Here is an 18130-nt window from a genome sequence, read left to right as displayed (position 1 = left end):
GCCCAGGGGTGAAAATGGAGCCCAGTGCTCCACAGGGCACTGCTGCCTTGAGCTGAGCCAGCATCCCACCCCAGCAGGGAGCTGCACCAGTCTGCTCTAAGGCTCCAGCATCCAGCAGCACACAGGGAAGGGCAGACACTGTGTGGAAAACAGCTGTGAGGTGCCAATGCTTTGGTGTCCCTGGCCTGGTCAGTCAGTCCAATGACAGATAATTTCCTATGCTGTGTTGTGCACAGGAGGTTCCCTGTCGGCTTTCAGTGATACCCTGATACTCAGAACCAGCCCCCCTGGCTACTTCTGGGCTAAAACAAGCTACAGACAGCCACTGAGGGGGAGGGAGGGAGCAATATGGAAACCACTGCCTATTAATAGTGGCTGGCATTACCAAGTATATGAATAAATTATGAGCAAGAGCTGTGGCTGCTCCGTTCCCATTAATATCCATTAGACTGGAGTGGTGTTGCTGGGCTTCATTTCCAGCATGTTGGTATGGTTTGATGTGATCCAACTGCAGAACCTTGGTTTGCTTTTTTTCTGGGGCTGACGTGAATCCAGAGTGGGATGCAGCCCTTGGGGACAGTGCTGCTTCTCCTTTCCCTCACTGCAGGGACTCCAGCCTGGAGAATGCCACTTTCCCTCCACTTGAGGTGGCCACTAGTCATTTCTAACCAGGTTTCTTCACGTGCTGTATTAAAGGGCTTTTGCAAAATCCTAGATGAGCTGCATCAGCCCTGTGACCAAGCCTGATACCCCATGGCCTATCCTATGCAGGTAACACAGCACAAGTGTCTGTCTGTTGTTAGACTACAGCACAAGAGGTTGCAAACACTGTTACAGCTTTCCCGTCCATCCATGTGGGTATATTCTGCCTGATCCCAGAGCCTGGCATCACTCATGGAGCAATTCCCACTGGTGCCCTGCCAGGTGCTGGGTCTGGGGACAGCCACCATGAACTGCACGGGGAGTGCTGGGCACTGAGGGCTCCTGGCTGCTGGCACTTGCAGCTCTGCCACAGCATCTCCATGGCTGGGTAGCAAACGGAGCCAGAGACGTGTGTGGGTGCACAGGGGTGCTGAGCTCAGCCCTCAGCACTGGGGTAAGGCAGGTGACATTGCCCAGGGAGGGAGATGAGCCTCCTCCCGTCCCTCAGCTGCTGTGCTGGCAGTTGGGTTTTATCCTTGGGGTGTAAAACACCACAACGCTGCAGGCCAGCAGTGGGGCAGCCCTGAGGAAGTGAGTTTCCTTGGAGTGAAGTGCAGAGAGGCAGAGCAGTGACCTGGGGCACCGTGAGCCTCCCCGGGCACCGTGAGCCTTCCCGGGCACCCCGGGCAGCGGCAGCAGGGAAGGAGCCAGCGCTGCCTGGCCGGGCACAGAGCTGCTCTCCCAGCATGATGCACTGGTTCCAGGCCAGCAGGGCCGGCTGGTAGGCATTACTGAGGCAGGCAGGGGAGCCAAAGGGGTGTTGTGCCTCTGTGGTTCCTCACGGGAGCCTTGCAGCAAGCAAAGGGCACCTGGGCAGCAGGCAGCTTCTCCAGGATGTCCCCAGCCCACCTGTGAACCCAGACCTTGTGTCTCCCAGGCAGAGAGCATGAGGCAGCTGTATCCTCTACTACCCTCCCACCAGCATCAGATCCCAAAGAACAAGTTGCATCTATTAACACCTATTTGTTTTCTCCTCTTTAAAACAATGCAAAAATGTGACTTACGTCGCCTGGTGACGGGGTCAAACAGGGCATCTTCTAGGTTGAAGTCATCTGCGTCATCCCCATGACCTGGAGACAAAGAACCAGCACTGGCTGTACTCACTCCACACAGAGTAAATCACCTTTAAATAAGGCATGGCTAGACTTGTTTGCTCCAATTGCTTTCATTTTTTGCTGTTTTTTATCAAGCCTGACCCAACACTGGTGATAAGGAAGACATCAGCCCTCTCCAAATGCTGTGACTGTTAAATGCAGAGCAGCCATCTCTGGATTTTCCATTTGTCTGCCCTAATGGATGTGGTATAAAGACACATGTTATGCTTAAATTTGTCAAGGACAACCTACCAATTCATCTCTTGAGCTGCCACTCATCTCTGGCTGTGCTCATGATTATATGATTGCTAAACACCATGAAAACATTGGGACAGAGCAGACAAATTCGGCGGCAAACAAAAAAGCCCTATGCCCCTCTTCTTCTCAAGTGCCTTCCAGCATCAAAGGCTTTGCATAAAAAAAGCTGTTGCTGGCTGCCAAGCACAACTTAGCATTTCAGAGGCCGCCTGCATCATCCTGCCTTGATGTGAACCAGGACAAAACCCCATCCCCATCCCAGGGATATACCTAACAGGCACAGGCAGATTTTTTTGTCAGAGATGCCTCACCACAACTCCAGTCCCATATCTCAGGGATAACTCAGGGCCACATCATGTTCTCCTGCAACAGGGCCAGCTAATCCTTCCTTTCTCTGTCTCTTTTTTGCATGGCATTAATTACTGTTGACTTACCCTAGTTCTGAATGTATTTGTCTTGATAAATTCATGCTTTTACATCTCGGAGCATGCTGAGTAATTAATATCCTTTGGGTTTGCTAAGTACTGCAGCACTGCAAGAGAACATTAAAATGGCTTTCCTCTTATTCCTACTGCTAAATGGATTTAGCTATTGCCACCTGAGCTCCAGCGTGCTTCATGAATAAATTTAAAGCTTTACTGACAAGGACAATAACAATGGGAAGGCACCAGTCCATCAGAAAGCAGGTATCAGCGTTTCAGTGAAAAACTTCACTGAGAGTGGTCACTGAGTACTGCAGCAGCTGCAGCTCGGTTCCACTCACTCACACATCACCTCTCATCCCACCTGTCTGTGAAAGTGCAGCCAGCAGCCCTGAGGGCGATGGATGGGATCTGTGCAGGGCAGGGCTGCAGCTCGCTGTGGGCTTCTCCCCCCGGCCAAGGCTCACATGAGGCGCTGCTGGAGGGGGTGTGTGAAGAATGAGTGTCCCAGCCCACGCTGTGCTGCTCATCCAGCTGGATGATGCCAGCCCTTCCCTGCGAGCCTGGAGGAATGGCCAGCAGCAGGCAATGCAGGGAAAACCTGTGTGAAACCCACAGGGAGAGGCAGGCGGAGGAGCCCCTTGCTCAGCACAGCAGGGCAGTGTCTGCCACCCTCAGCCTCCCTCAGCATCCCTCCATGCCTCTCTCCACCCTCCCCAAAATCCTTCCCTCTTGGGCCTTATTGCTGGTGAAATATTGGCACTGTGAGACAGCCCAGGTGAAGCCACAGGGTTAACAAGTGTTCTGGCAGTGCGAAGGAGCAAAGTCAAAAATGTGCGAGACCATCCACAGTGCTGAAAAGCACCTGCCCAGCTCCAGGGCTTGCACGGGGGGCTGCCAAACCACCAACACCTCTGCTGAGACTCAACACACCCACCATCGTCCTGGCCAACTGCCCCAGCCTTGTCAGGCTAACAGTTTTGTGCACTCTTCCTTTCCCGTAATGGCTCTTTCCCCAGTCTTTACTGGATTTTCAGGAACTAACAGGACTCCATCATTTTTGCCTTTCTGTTTAAAAGCATGCTTAAAAATAGACGGAAGGGGAAACCCCTGTTACACCTCTGGTGGGATGAGAAGCGTTACCAACCCGAGGAAGGAAGATGTTCCATCCCTGTGAGCTGGCAGGAGGGCTGTGGCGGCAGCACCAACTCACATCAACACGCCAGGAGCCCTCCCTTCCCTCTCCCTCGCTCCCTCTGCTCTCCAGGAGTAAGTCACTATTAAGGCACTGACTTGCTGAGCCCTGTGTTGGTGCATCCTCCCCAGGCTGGCAGCAGTGCAGGAGCCCAAACACCGAAGGGAGGCGTGGGCAGCTGTGGGTGGGTGCAGCTCACACCCTCCAGTGTGGGCTGTGGGTCTTGTGGGGCTGCCCAGAGGTGCCCCCACAGCGGGGACATGGGCCTGGCAGAGAACGCAGTGTCCCGAAAAATGGGCTCCCTCCACCTGGTTTTGGGGGGCTCACTGGACCTGCCAGCTGAGAAGCACTTACAACCTCCCTGCGTTTGGTGACACCTCCCTTGGCAACTTTCCCCACAGGATGAGAGGAGGATGCCCTTCAAAACCACTCTCCAAAGAGCCAGCTGGCACATGAGGGGTTCAAGGGGGATAAAGGTGCTCAGGGCCCTCCATCCTCATGGGGCTGAGGCAAACAACACTGCTGAAGAGTCCTGGGCTGCAGCTGCATCCTGGGGGCTTTCCCTACCCTGGCAGGAGAGGTGGCAGTGTTGCTAAGTGAGGGATGGGAACACTGTGGATGCACTGAACTGCCCAGTAAAACTTCCCACGGAGCAGCAGCGCTTGGCACAGCCCATCACCCAGGGCTTCCCAACGCTGCCCGTGGCAAACCAACATGCTTTTCCAGCTTCCCCTAGGCGTTAGCAAGGATTAGCAATAGATTGCCAGTTAACTGAAGCTGACAACATATGTATTTCAAGCAAAGGGTGTTGCAGAGATGTATTAGACCTTTTATAGATCAATAACCATCACAGCCACACGAACTCCCCGGCTCGCTTCAACTGGTAAGACTGGAATGCTCTCCTCATTCTTTTGCTCTGTTGTTAAGTGGTAACAAATCTGGTATTTTGTGGCCAGACAATGAAAACCCCGCCATCTGTTGGTATTTGTGTTTCCCAGGCACATGCAGTTTTTTGGAGGCAGCCCTGCCACTCCCTGCACTGTCCTGGGCAATCCCTTTGCTCCTGGGGCCCTGACACTGCTCCACAGTCACTGCAGCAGTGGGGATTCCAAAGGCCACTGATGGGAATTCATGCACAGCACAGAGTAGCTTCACAGGAAGGGTTTATACTTCTCGTGAGACCTTGAGGCCCATTCCTACACATCAGCACTCACACGCTGCTGAGCTGCAGCAGAGTTTTGTCTATAATGCCCATGAAGCAGAGTCAGGGTTGTGCATGCCCTGAGATGTCACCTCCCCCACAGGACATCCCCACCTACAACCTGTTACAGGGCCACAGCAGCAGTGGTACCCAAAACCCCCTTTGCTGGGGGCTCAGAGCTGGGGATCAGTATGGGGTCCTTGTCAGGGTTGATGACTAGGCTAGTTTGGGTCAATTTTTTCCCTATCCTTGCATGGGGTCTTTGGAAGAACTCTGCTCTTTGGCTGCTGGAAGAAAACACACATCTCCTGGGGCAACTGGGGGCAATTCCAGCCCCGTGGGCCACCAGCCAAGGGCAGTGGAGCACCCATGGGACTGCAGCTCTATGGTGAGGGGGGAATAGCAAATGAGCTATGTTTTCTGTATTTTTATATCTGGCAATCCACAGAGACCAAGCTGGGACATCACATGGCACCCAACATGAATCCCCCAAAGCCAGAGGCAGGAGGTGGGGGGACCTCAAGGCTGCAGCTGTGTCCAGCAGAAGCTGTAGAACAGGGGTGAGAGTTATGGCCGAGCCAGCACTGCAGACTCCCCCACCTCTTGCCTTGCTGGGGGTATTTTTAATCAGAGCTAGCTGCTCTTTGAAGGTAGAAGGGTTTTGTGCCTTAATGTATTCTCTCCTCATTATTTTCTGTAGCAGGCAGCTCAAACACACAATTGTACTCGTCAGCTTTTTAGTTTTTACAATTATATATATATTCTAATTAAGCCCCTGTGTTTGACAAAGCTTGAATTACAGTATCATAATTCACACCCAGTATATTGCCAGGCTGTCTGCAGCACTCAGAGCGAGGTGTATTCCATTTTTAGTGCCAGCCCACGGATCTCTTTGTGCAATATATATGTGTTTAGCTTCCCCGGGAGTAGAGAGCCTGCGACGGTACGAGATTGACAGCCCAGGAGATTACAGGAGAATGCAAAGCAGGTACAAGGGCAGCAGAAAGTAATTCCAACTGCCTGACTCTTATGGTGCAGGCTGGATGGGCACTGCATCCACCTCAGGAGCAACGCAGCGGGCAGGGGAGCAGCAGGAAAGCAGGAAAGCAAGTACTGTGGTAGCCAAGAGGGTATCCCCAGTGACCAACCTCATCTCTTTGGCTCCACGTTATGATGTTGGCACACACGGATGGGCACTCACAGCTGTGCTGGGACCTCTGGGCAGGGCGCTGGGGAAGGAGGGTTTGGGAGCAGAGCCGTGCTGCTGCAGCTCTGGGTTCCATCCTGGCAGTGGGTTTCTGCCATTCAGCAGAGACTCAGCCCCAGGAGTCTGTGGGGAGCAAGCGGCTGCTCCTCCATGGGCAGGATGGGGCTGCCCTGCAGCAGCTGGGGCAGCACTGAGTGTCCAGGGACCTCTCCTGGTGCAGGTGACAGCCCAACACCCCTGGCCAGGGCAGAGCAGATCCCAGCCAGGACAGAGCAGAGCTTCACACTCACCAATGCCTCCACCACTGCTGTCCGGGCACTGGCCCCAGCCACAGCCAAATGGGTTGGAAATTTACTTGCAAATCCCAAATTCTTGCTGACTGCTAAGGCCAAAACACAGTTCCATGTGTGATGGGAGAGCAGTGCTGCTCGGAGCTGGGGTGTCACAGCCAGTCTCTGGCGGCAGCACTACCAGAGTGGAGCAGGCGGCCAAGGGCAGCTTCTGTGCAGCTGCACTGCTCCCTGCAGAGAGGCCAGGCTGCCGCCTCAGCACAAACCTCCTCCTGAAAAGCACACTTTGAACTTCCAATTTATCTCCTCAGCTGCTGCTGGGGAAGACTGGCTGCCCTGCACAAACAAGCTGCCAGCAGCCTGCCAGGGCAAGGGGTGGAAGGGCTCTGCTGGGAAGCAAAGTGTGGGAGAAACAGCTCCTTGCATTCACCCCAGCAGTGAGACCAACAGCTGATTTTGGGGATACAGCAATCCAGCCCAGGGCACGACCACTGAAGAGCAGTGGGACACATTCTCCCAGCTGGGATGACCCCTGCTCCTTGCAGGGGATGAGGGAATGCTGCTGTCCTTGCTCTCTATTCTCAGTGAAACATTTTGATTTTCAGAAGTACTAATCAAAAATCACTCTTGATTATGGCAAAAACAACCTCTGCTGAGTTTTTTTTTTAATGCAATTAACAAGGGTGTATGGTAATTCCAAGCAATCTCACTCTTGAGATTAAAGGAAAGCCTGCCAGGAAGCACATGAATAAAGCTTTAAGATGAGAATTTGCATAATGAAGACTTTCTCTTTGTGGAGGGACTGATGGTAGTTGTGTTTGAAACCTATTAAGGGAAATGCCTAAAAGCCTCCACTACAGCCAGGGATTGCTGTGCTGACCCTTGCAGCTCCAGCAGCCACACTGCCCTCAGGCCCTGCTGGGAACCTCAGCCCCAGGACAGCCCCAGCTCTGCCCTTTCCTCCAGCCAGTGCCCTGGGACAGGGCAGGAGCCGCAGCCCAGCCCCAGCGCAAGCTCTGAAGTCTTCAGCTCAGGACAGCACACCTCACCTGGGCTCCAAGGCACAGGACAGCACCGTGGCTCTGTGTGCCACAGTGGCTGCATGAGGAGCTGGTGTCTGCTGCAATTTGATTTCAAGGCTTACTAGGAATAAGATAAATTATTTGGCAGTGGTATCCAACAAGCTCTACACCCAGCAGGAGTGATGGAGCTGGTGAGGAAAACGTGACCAGCAAACCCAGCCTGCACCAGGCTCCTTCCCATCAGTGGCACCAGGATGCAGGGCAGGGCCAAAAGGGCGTCCCTTGCCCCCAAAGCACCTAAAGAAGCAGCACCCCCTGCATGCCCTGCCATGTCCCAGAGCCCTGGGGGAGCAGCTGGCTCCCAGTCTGTGCTGACACAGCCATACTGGGAGCTGCCAGGGGTCCTTCTGCAGACACCAGACAAAACACACAGCATGGAGGAGTTTCTCATCTGCTGTTCTCTTGCACAGCCTCTCCACTCCTCCACAGCAAGATTTAAAACCCCAGAGGGAAGTGCCCTTGACTTATCTTTGCCAACAGCTGCATCTGGTAACTTGCTTGCACAGAGCCCACCCTATTTACCAGGGGCTGGCAGAGACGCTGCAAGGAACCCTTGAAAGCTGAGGGTCCCTACCACAGACACACAAACACCTCCAGGTGCCAGCAGCAACCCTGAACAGCTCTGAGGGAAAGCAAAGCCCCATCAAGGTCAGCAGGACCGAAGCCAGGAAAGGCTTTGTATGGGGGTTTCCCATTAAATGCCTTGGGTTGGCAGCTGTTGGCCAGGTCTGCCCCATCTCTGGCTCCACAGCAGCATCCTCTCTCTGACCCCACTTGAAACAAAGCACTCAAAGCTTTCCAGGATTCCAGGGCTCTCTGCCATCTCAGTGCATGGAGCAGGTAATGTTTTCTAAGCAACTTTAATATGATAGCTGTTCTTTGAGGTTTGTGTCAAAGAGGGCTCTGCCACAGCACTGCCAAAACCCTTTCAATTAGTCCCAGATCAATTGCACCCGGAGGAAAAGGCTGAAAGGTTTAGAGCAGAAATATTTAAGGTTCCTCCCCTTCTGGGGCATGCCTGAACCCAGCTCTGTATCTGTGATGAGGATGGGGTGAGGCCCAGCTTTCTGTGCCTGGAGTGGGTACCAGGACATTGCAGCCAAGGACTACGGAGGGCACGAAGAGTTCAGTCTGTCTCAGCCCCTACAGGAGCTCTGAAAATCTCTGATCTCCCTGGGACAGTAGAAAAATGCCCCAGGTGGAGCCCTCAATAACTTAAGGGTGTATCTTATAAGAAAGGGAGCTGGTTTTCCTTTCCACTTCCTTGCTGTTTGTTTGGGAATTTTTTAAGGAAGAACACAGTGAAGGCTGTAAACAGCATCATTATTTTATTCCCAGCCCAACCACTTTGCAAGAGGCCAAGGGGAAATTACCACTGAACCAACTGCACAGGACAGAGAATGGTTAAAAATGACTTTTCAGTGATGGAAAAAAACAACAGCGTCACCCTGGCTCAGGTTTGTCCCCTTCAGATGCTGTGTGCAGACTGCTGCTGGAGAACTGGATTACTGCCCTGGCTGCAAGGGAAGGGGAGAGGTGGGGGTGCCACGATCACTGCCCAGCAGGCACCAGCCTGGCTGCCCCAGACAGACACGATGGTGCAGCACTGCTGAGAGCCAGCCCTGTCAGGGGCAGGCTGGTGGGGACAGGAGCAGAATCTGAGCTGAAACCACCCCAGGGGCAAACTTGGCACTCCCTGTGCCCAAGTGTACTGCCCCCAGCTCTCACCCAGCCTTACCAGGCAGAGAGGGAGACATGGACCCCAGCTCGCTTGGTTTGTGACTCCTAGTGGAAGTCCAAAAGCACAGCAAGTTCCTTTTCCTCCTGTAACTGTGGTTGCAGGGCTGAAAATTGGGGGATGTGGTGGTTTGGGTGGGGGTAGAGTCAATCTTCTTCATAGAAGCTGGTATGGGGCTGTGGTTTGGATTTGTGATGAGAACAGTGTGGGTAATTCAGGGCTGTTTTTGTTATCATGAGCAGCACTAACACAGAGCCAAGGCCTTTCCTGCTCCTCAGCCACCAGCAAGAGGCTCCACAAGGGGCTGGGAGAGGACACAGCCAGGACAGCTGACCCCAGCTGACCCAGGGCATATCCCAGAATATGGCACCATGCTCAGCATGTAAATGTGGGGAGAAGGAGGATGGGGGATGTTTGGAGTGATGGTGTTTGTCTTCCCAAGTCACTGTTACAGGTGCTGCAGCCCTGCTGCCCTGGGGATGGCTGAGCACTGCCTGCCATGGGATTGGGAATGAGTCCCTTGGTTTGCTTCGCCTGTTAAACTGCCTTCATCCAACCCACTCCGTTTTCTAATTTTTACCCTTCTAATTCTTTCCCCCATCCTGACGTGGGGGAGTGAGCAAATGGCTGTGTGGGGCTGAGTTGCCAGCTGGGATTACACCACAACAGCTGCTTCCATGTTTTCCTGCCTGCTGTCCACCCAGAAAGATTATAATGTACATTCACATTACCCATATGATTTCTACTTACACATTAAGTAATGGCTATGAATTTGTCTATTGCCAAAGATGCCTGTTCATCAACCAGACAACAAATTGTGGCATGAAGGCATTTTGTTCATAACTCAGTGGAGGAACAGCTGATGACGAAGTCAGTGATGCAGGAACTCAAAGAAAACTGAAGCAGGAGATTAAATGCTTATCACCTGACTCCCAGTGGAAAAGATTGCTCTCATCAGATAAAGAACAAGAGGTGGTGCTGTAGTTAAAAGTAGGTAAATAGGCAATTACACAGTAAAAATGCTGGTTCATCACTTGGGATGTGATGGCCCTGTCACACTGTGCTGTTTAAAATCAGAAGCAGAGCAGTAGCGGGACTGAAGACTCGGGTAATGCAGACAAATGGAGCAGGGCTCTGGGAGAGCACGGGGAGCTCAGCCTGCCCCTCTGGCTGAGAGCATCTGTCTGCCCTGTAACCACAGCTGCACTGCAGGGCTCCCCTGGCCACTGCTGCTCCTGCCCTCCCACAGCCCTTCCCCGGGCTAACCTGGGCTGTTGGGTCACTGGGGACAGGCTGAGACCCCAGCCTGTGCTGCAGCCCCCTCACCCACCCACACTCCCACTGTGCTCCCAGTCCGGCTCTGCTGCTCCTGGGGCATCCCTGGGGCTGCTGCCAAGGGCAGGAGCCAGCATGGAGAGCAGCAGGTGGGGGGCTGCACCCTCCAGGTAGGAAGCAGCAACAGAGATCTGCTGGAGATGATTTTGAGCAGGTGGTGCAGGAACTGGTGGTGATTTTTAACCACCCAGCCAGCAGCTGTGAGCCCACCCCTCCTGGCTTGCCCACAGCAAGGGAAGCTGTGCCACGTCCCTCAGCCTTTTCCAACAGCTTATTCTCAATAAGGTGAGTCTGGCTCCTTGCTTTCACACAGGACTCTGGAGAAGTCTGAAAAGGGGAGTTTGGGGTGTGTGTCCAGCTTCTGCTGCTTCCCATGCCCAGCACATGCTGCATCCCCAACACCAGGGGACCAGTGCTGTATAAACAGAGCACTCTGCTACTACTGTGGCATGAAATAATTTAAACATAAAACTAAGTGCTCAGTGAGTTCAAAGAGAAGTCCACAACAGCTCTCTTGCTCTCTCTGACCCTACTTGGAGAGGAAATAGCACCAACACTTACAGACCAAACTGTCTGTAAGCTGTTGTGGTTCTGAGATTTTCTCTGTGAAAGTATAAGTAATTAACTCAGTTAAGACCATCATTACAAAAAAGAAAGGAGGAATACACTATCTTTTCAAATATATGTTTAACCTCACTTTAAAAAGCTCTATTTTCTGCACGAGGTGAAAGACACATTTGGAATCTGTGGGTGTTTAAAGTATAATGAGCTCAAAGCTCAGTGCTGTCCTGGGGTGGTGAGGGGGGATGGTGGTAGGAAATAACACATTCCAGTTTCCTCAAATAATTACAGAGAACTGCATGGCATGGGCTCACTGTCTCTTGCCAGCACAAGGGATGGTCTGGCACCAGCAGCAGTAGCTGGTGCCTGGTGAGTGGGCCAGGCTGAACACCCATCCCAGTGGAAGCACCTGGGTCACAAAGCGGGGGCTCAGAGCAGGCTTGCATGGCTGGAAGCAGCATGCTGGATGGGATGGTTTGATTTGGGGGGATTCAACCTCTTCTGCCCAGCACTGCACTGGCATAAGGTTGCATGGTGATTTTAGGTTGCACTTTAGGAGGAATTTCATCACTGAAAGGGTGATGAAACATTGGAATGGACTACCCAAGGAGATGGCGGAGGCACTGTCCCTGGAGATGTTTAAGAGACTGGACTTGGCACTCAGTTGCATTTCGTGGTTGACATGTTGGTCTTTGGTGTCAGGTCTTTTCTGACCTAATTGACTCTGTGATTCTCTGGCCAAAAAACTTCCAGGGTGAGAAAATGTGCTAGGTGAAGCTGCAACAATTCTGAGTCACCACATGAGCCACCATCTCCAAAATCTTGCCAATGCTTCTGGTTTTGCTTGCTTTGGTTTTTTTACACATGTACATGGTGACCACACCACATCCCTACAGCAACCTGGCCATCTCCTTCCCTGGAGACGCTGCTCACGTGGTTGGGAAACAAAGCTAACACTCAGCATCAGCTTTCTGCTTGTGGCCCCAGTTCTTCTCCACCATAAGTTTCTGGGTTTTCTAGACAAGGTTGAAAAGCAAAGGAAAAGGATTTTGGAATGACTACAAGGCAGTTTCATAAATATGTATTAGCATTAACTTCACCTCCATCACACCAGCAGGTTGAGCTCACAGATCAAACCCAAAGCTGACCCTGAGCAGCTTCACTGCAATCCCTGTGAGTGCAGAGGCAGCACTCACCTCTCTCTTTGCCATGGCTACTGGGCTTGTATCAGGACTCTGTTTTCTTCTCAAAAGCGTTCCCTCAGCAGTCACGTTCCCGTGATCACATCCTAAATCACAGCTAGTTACTCCAGCATCTGGATCCCCAACTTTGAAGTTTCTCTTTCAAAGTCTTTTCATGTGCTACATTTTGATGTGCCACGTTCATCTTCTTCCACTTTCCTCTATTTGAGCACTTCCACTGATTGTGAATTGTATCAATCAACTTGCAAAGGAATTATTGCAAAGCTTTTCTCTTTGCCATCAGTGTTATGCAGTTTATCAAGCATCTGTTTTGTTATTAGAGTGGCTTCAGAAGCAATGTCTAATAAAACCCCATTTTTTCCTTTAGTTAATCGTAAAGTTAATGCCTTAAACCTCCAGAGGATATTCTTCCAAGAAGAAAACAAATTCAGGTTTAAACAGAGTAGTTTTAAAAGTTTATTCTAGTCAGCTCAGGAGATCAATAGACACTTCTGTTTTATGTGCTTTAAGGGCTGAAATGTTTGCAACAGATGTAAGGAAAAAAATCACATTTTTGTAGAGGGGGAAAAAACTCAAGAGTTAAACTGCCATTTCCAAGCATGTTTATCACTAGGCTGGTAGAAGAAAAAAATTCTAAGTAGAACCATGCAAATTAATTATTTCCACAACTATGTACATAAATATCTGAGCATGGCACATTTAATTAATGCATATGTGTTCAAAGATCAGAGATAATTTGTAAGAAAACCAATTTGGTATATCCTGCTTTCTCATACACACTAAAGACATTATCTATGTAAAAATTATTCTTTAAATGTATTACTTTGACTCGCCACTGATACCTGGTAATTATAACTTTAATAACACAATAATGTATTATAACAAAGATTTTTAGCAGCTTTATACAATGCTGCTATCTCCTTTAGTTTAGACAACAATGCCAAACCCAGACTTTCTCTTCTACTCCAAATAATTCCTTCCTGCAACTCTTCTGGAGCATCCATGGTGAGTGACCCTGGCAAGTGATGGGACACAGAGCCACAGGGTCACTTGGCACTGGCACCCCTTTTCTGCCAGCTGCATCCACAGCTGCCCAGTGCAAAACAGAGGCCAGACACCTTAAAAACATCTGGAAAAGAGACGGCTCCTCTCTGCTTTCTCCGCTGGGCACTGTGGTGTGGAGCCAGTGCAGGGGAGGCGCCCGCAGTGACCGCAGCCATCTGTGCACAGTCACACAGAGTGGCTGTGCTGGGCAGTGTTGTCCCCACACTGAGGGGACTGCTGCAATTGCTGCTGGGGGCTGGCAGCCACGCTCCAGAGGAGAGGAGATCGGGGACATGCTGCCTATGAAGCCACGGTGACAACACAGCTGGGCAGTGCTGCGGTGGCAGCTCTGGAGGACTCGCCCAGCTGCTCTAATCGGCGTTTGCGAGTGAAGCTTTTCTTCACCCTTTTCTTACAAAACGTAAAGCACAAAAACTGCTCGTGCCCCTTCTGCCTGGCCTGCGAGAGGAAACCTTGTGATCCCTCCAAAAAGCCCTTGGATGTCAGCTTTGCCAGCTTTCAGAGAAAACCATCAATGCATTTCTGTGCTGGCTTATGACACTGCGGACAGGAGAAGGGAAAACAACAAGAGTTTTAAGTTTCTTGCTCGACTCGTACTGTTTTCCATAAGCATGTGGCTAACCCTGGATGACTCACAAACATGAAACATAGCTACATTCTGGAAAAGTCACAGATCTGTGAATTTAAAGCACCATGCAAGGTGCTGGCATATGGAATGCTTGCCCCTGGCTACAGCCAATAGGCTTTGTGGGTGTTTGGTTTTCTCCATCGTCTCAAAATACTTTAATGCCTCTGCCCCCCAGCACACTGGGAATAGGGCAGTTTATAGCACTGACCAAACTTGGGGCCCTACAAGCAATGCCTGTTTCCAGCACTGCAGCCACAGGCAGATGGGCTGTGGGCAGAGGCAGCTTGGAGGCACAGACAGATGTGGCACAGCTGTATCTGACAGCCCAGATAGGGCACTGAAGCACACAGCCATTAATGAAGGGAAATGCACTAGAATTTGATCAAAGAAAAACCCAAAGCCATTTTTTCCAATTTAAAAGTGAAGTTTGCTCCTGCTTTACTGGACAGTCACAGACAACACACACATCAGTCTTGTGTCAGTAGTGGAGCTGGACCACAGTTGCAGGAATCACGCTAGGTACTGCTTTTGTTGTTTGTTATTCTTAGTTCTTGGTAATTTGTAAATCTCTGAGCTTCCAAGAGACTGGGCTGTCCACAGCCTGTCTTCAGCACTACTGGAGTAACTGCTTCTGAACAAGAAGGGAAAAAAAACCCCAAAACACCAGGGAATAGAGGCAATGAAGAAGTGTGATTTCTATTGCTGCTGTTCTGAAGAAATATCACAGAATGCCCTGCCTTGAAAACCCACTGCCTTGCCACCACCTGCTCTTTTCCCGTGGGTACAGGGTGATGGCAGGGAGGTTGTGCTGGTACCCAAAAGGCCAGTTCAGTGCTCCGGTGGGGAAGGGCTCCCAAGGCTCTCTCAGGGCGCTGCAAAGCTACTCCAACACATTTGGGAGAGGAGGGCGGGGAGGAGCAGGCAGCCACCCACGGGAGAGCCGGAACACAGCGGGAGGAAGCGGAGGCCACGCGGAGAGGCCGCACAGCAGCACCTCGGTTGGTGTGTCCCGCGTGTCCCGCGTGTCCCGTGTCCGCCCGGCTCTGCACGGAGCGCAGGCAAGAGCAGCACTGTGAGTGCCACGGAGAGGCAATTCAAAGCCATTCAGAGAGGAGACAAACTTAATGCTGTTCAATTACCTGTGAAGCCTCACGCTGGCAGGAATGATTTATGAATGTTTCAGTGAAATTCATTTTGATACAAACACAGCCAAGGATATTTAAGAGCTGGACTCTGCAGCCCAAGAGCTCCAAAATGAAACAGAACAGCATTTTTGTTTACCCACACTGTGAAAAACACAAAATACGAACAGCTTTAATACTGACTAATCAGATTTTTTTTAACCTAAAATCAAGATTTTATGCACCATCTGAGCTCAGCCTGTCAAACTGATACCCATTAATTAAAAATGCAGCCGCTAACCTGGTCAGCATAAGCAACTCTGTACCACGCTGTTACCATTCCAGGTGTAACACAAACAGGTAGATACCAAATGCAAACAAACAAATTCCAGGCTGACTCATGGAAAACCGAATTCCAACAGCAAGATCTGCCTGGGTTTCAGTTCGCTATCTGCTTTGATGCTGGTATCTTCTAACCGGTCTGTGCTTGCCAGATGCCTCCTACTTAATAGCAGATTTTGTTTCGAAAAACTTTCCTGAGGCTTTTTACGTAATTGTTGACTATTTTCTCTGTATAACCTTTAGAAGGACGTTTCTTTGCAATTCAAACACACAGCTTTTTAAAAGTACTGTTGGGTTTTTTTTTTTTTTAAGGAGACAAAGAGTTGTGGTAAACTTGCATTGGTCTTAAGGTCTTCCTCCCCACCCTTCTAAAACCAGGATATTTTTTTTTTCCTTCCTATTACTGCTCATCTGGGAACGATTTCTGGGTTAGACTGTTCTGATCTGCAGAAATAACACTGGGACAAAAAAAGAGTGAGAATACAACCATCAGCCCGACAAATTTGGGTCACACCGAGAATCTGCTAATCCAACAGCTCAGCCAGCAGAGAGAAAACCGAAACTCCTATCGTGGAGACTCCATGGCTACCTCTGTCTAGGATTAACTGAGCCCCAGGCTGCTCCAGAGCTTTATACCTGCAGCATCGCGCTTCTCAAGCCCCGCAGTAACACTGTTACCGGAAGGCAGACGCTGCGCTCCGAGATGCGCCCGTCACAGCACTGTCACCTAAGGCGGGCTGGAGCCGCCCTGCCCGTGGGTACCGCCGCGGGACCGGCCCCGCGGGCAGCGGGGGAGCCGGGAGAGGGGGACGGGGGCGGGCAGAGCCCGGGGCGCGGGTCGGGAGGAGGAGGGGGGACAAGGATGGTCTGCGGCCCGGGCCTGGTGCACAGGCTGGCACCCCGCCATCCGCTGCGGAGTCGGGGTGTCTGCGCAGGGCGCGGCCGGAGGGCGCAGCCCCCTCCCCGGGCCGATCCCCGGGGCGCGCCCTCCCCGCCGCGGCCCCGCCTCGGGGCGCATCTCCCCGGCCCCGTGAGCCCCCCGGGGCAGGCTCCGTGCTACCGGGACACTGTCCAGCCCGAGAAGCCCCCAGGGCGAGGGGGCAACCACGCCTGCATCCCGCGGGGGGAGCATCCCGCGGGGGCCCGGCCGGGGGCGGGGGTCCGCCGTTCCTGGGCCGAGCCCGGCGCCGCGATCATGCGCACAGCACGGCACGGCACAGCACGGCACAGCACAACGCACCCCGGGCCCCTCTCCCCCGGGCCCCTCTCCCCGAGCCCGGCCCGGGCCGCCCTACCTGCGCCCAGCAGCGCGGCGAAGGCCAGCAGCAGCCCCAGGAGGCGGCGGCCGGCCATGGCGCGGCACGGCTGCATCTGCCGCGGGCTCGCTCCTTCTCCGCCGGGGCGGGACGCGGCCGTCAGGGGCGGGCGCTCCGCCCTCCGCGCCGGGCCGCGCCCCCGCCCCGGCCCCGCGCAGCCCGGGGGTGTCTGCGAGGAGCCGGACGGCCGAGCCCCGGCCCCGCACCTGCCGGCCTTTTCCTCTCGCCCAAAACGTGTCCCCGGCGCGCATCCTTCTGCCGGCGTCAGCTCCGCATCTGCTGCCCCGAGCGGGAATCTGCTGTTCCCGACGGGAAGGAGGGAGGGGCCGGGGCTGCGGCTGCCGGGCCCCGCCGTCCGTCACCCCACGCTGGGAGCCCGTGTGGCCCGGGCAGGGCCCGCGGCTCCCGCTGGGAGGCCGCGCAGTGCTGGCAGTGGCGGTGGTGCGGCTGGGCGCTGTGCCCTGCTCCAGGGAAAGTACGCGAGTACGGGGGAGGGAGCTGCTGCAGTTTCACCCTTTACTGCCAAGTATTTAACGTGGAGGTTACGGAGCTATGGAATTGTTGGCTGGAAGCGACCTCTGGAGGTCTCCAGCCCAAAGGCCCCATCGGAGCGGGACCCATGGACACCAGGTTACATCGGCCGCAGCCACGTCTGAAAACGTCCAGGCCTGAAAGCTCCCCTGCCTCCCCAGAGGTGGCCAATGGCCCTGCTGTCTCACTGCCTTGGCAAGAAGATTCTCCTGAGTTCAGTCTGCCCCTCCCACTGAGCCATTAGCCAGCAGCCGCAGCTGTGCTGGCTCTGTGGTGTCGCTAACCGTGCCTGAGTAGCTGTACACATACTGCCCTTAGATTTCCCTCAGCTGCCTTCTCGCCAAAGCAAAGAAGTCACCCCTTGTGCACCGGGTGCTGCACCCTCTTCTCTATGGCTCTTTTGAACGGGGGTAGGAATTTGTTAATAACAGGGTAAACATCTTCTTTGTGATATTTATAAGTTGTTTTGCTACAGAAAAGGGGATGAGGATGTAGCCTATTTTTAGGAGGTATTCCTGAAGCTTTACAGGGGACTGAGAGACTGAAGAAGTGTCAGGGTCATCGTAGTCCCATGTCACATCACAGCAGCTGATACACACTGCTCTTCACGGCTGCTCCAGCCGAGTGTCAGGACTGCCTTGGGTCCAGAAAGCACTTTTTTGTTCTTGGTGGAAACATTACCTGAAAGTATAGTAGGGGTGGGAAGGAGGGAGGGGGTCCTGTCCTCTGCAGAAGCACCTGGGCTGAAGGGTACGGTGGGATAACAGGGAGAGGGATGTTGTATTTCTGACTTCCATCTGTGGCCACAGAGCAAACTGCAGGCTCCACAGTGCATTGGCC

General features: G+C 52.8%; 1 protein-coding gene across 1 annotated transcript in view; it reads right to left on the bottom strand.

Moving 5' to 3' along the window:
• CD99L2 (CD99 molecule like 2) overlaps window positions 1–17117 on the bottom strand; it is a 29793-nt gene extending 12676 nt beyond the window's left edge. The window contains exons 1-2 of the mRNA XM_030272681.4: window positions 16739–17117; window positions 1707–1772 (exon numbers count right to left, since the gene is read on the bottom strand). Coding sequence (XP_030128541.3) covers window positions 1707–1772; window positions 16739–16814 — 142 coding nt within the window. The 5' untranslated portion in view covers window positions 16815–17117. The remainder of the gene's footprint in view (window positions 1–1706; window positions 1773–16738) is intronic.
• Window positions 17118–18130: the final 1013 nt, after the last annotated feature.

The sequence above is a fragment of the Taeniopygia guttata genome, chromosome 4A, assembly GCF_048771995.1.
Source record: "Taeniopygia guttata chromosome 4A, bTaeGut7.mat, whole genome shotgun sequence".
Classification (NCBI taxonomy): domain Eukaryota; kingdom Metazoa; phylum Chordata; class Aves; order Passeriformes; family Estrildidae; genus Taeniopygia; species Taeniopygia guttata.
Note: the sequence above shows the minus strand (reverse complement) of the source record. Positions and strands in the feature narration are given on the sequence as shown.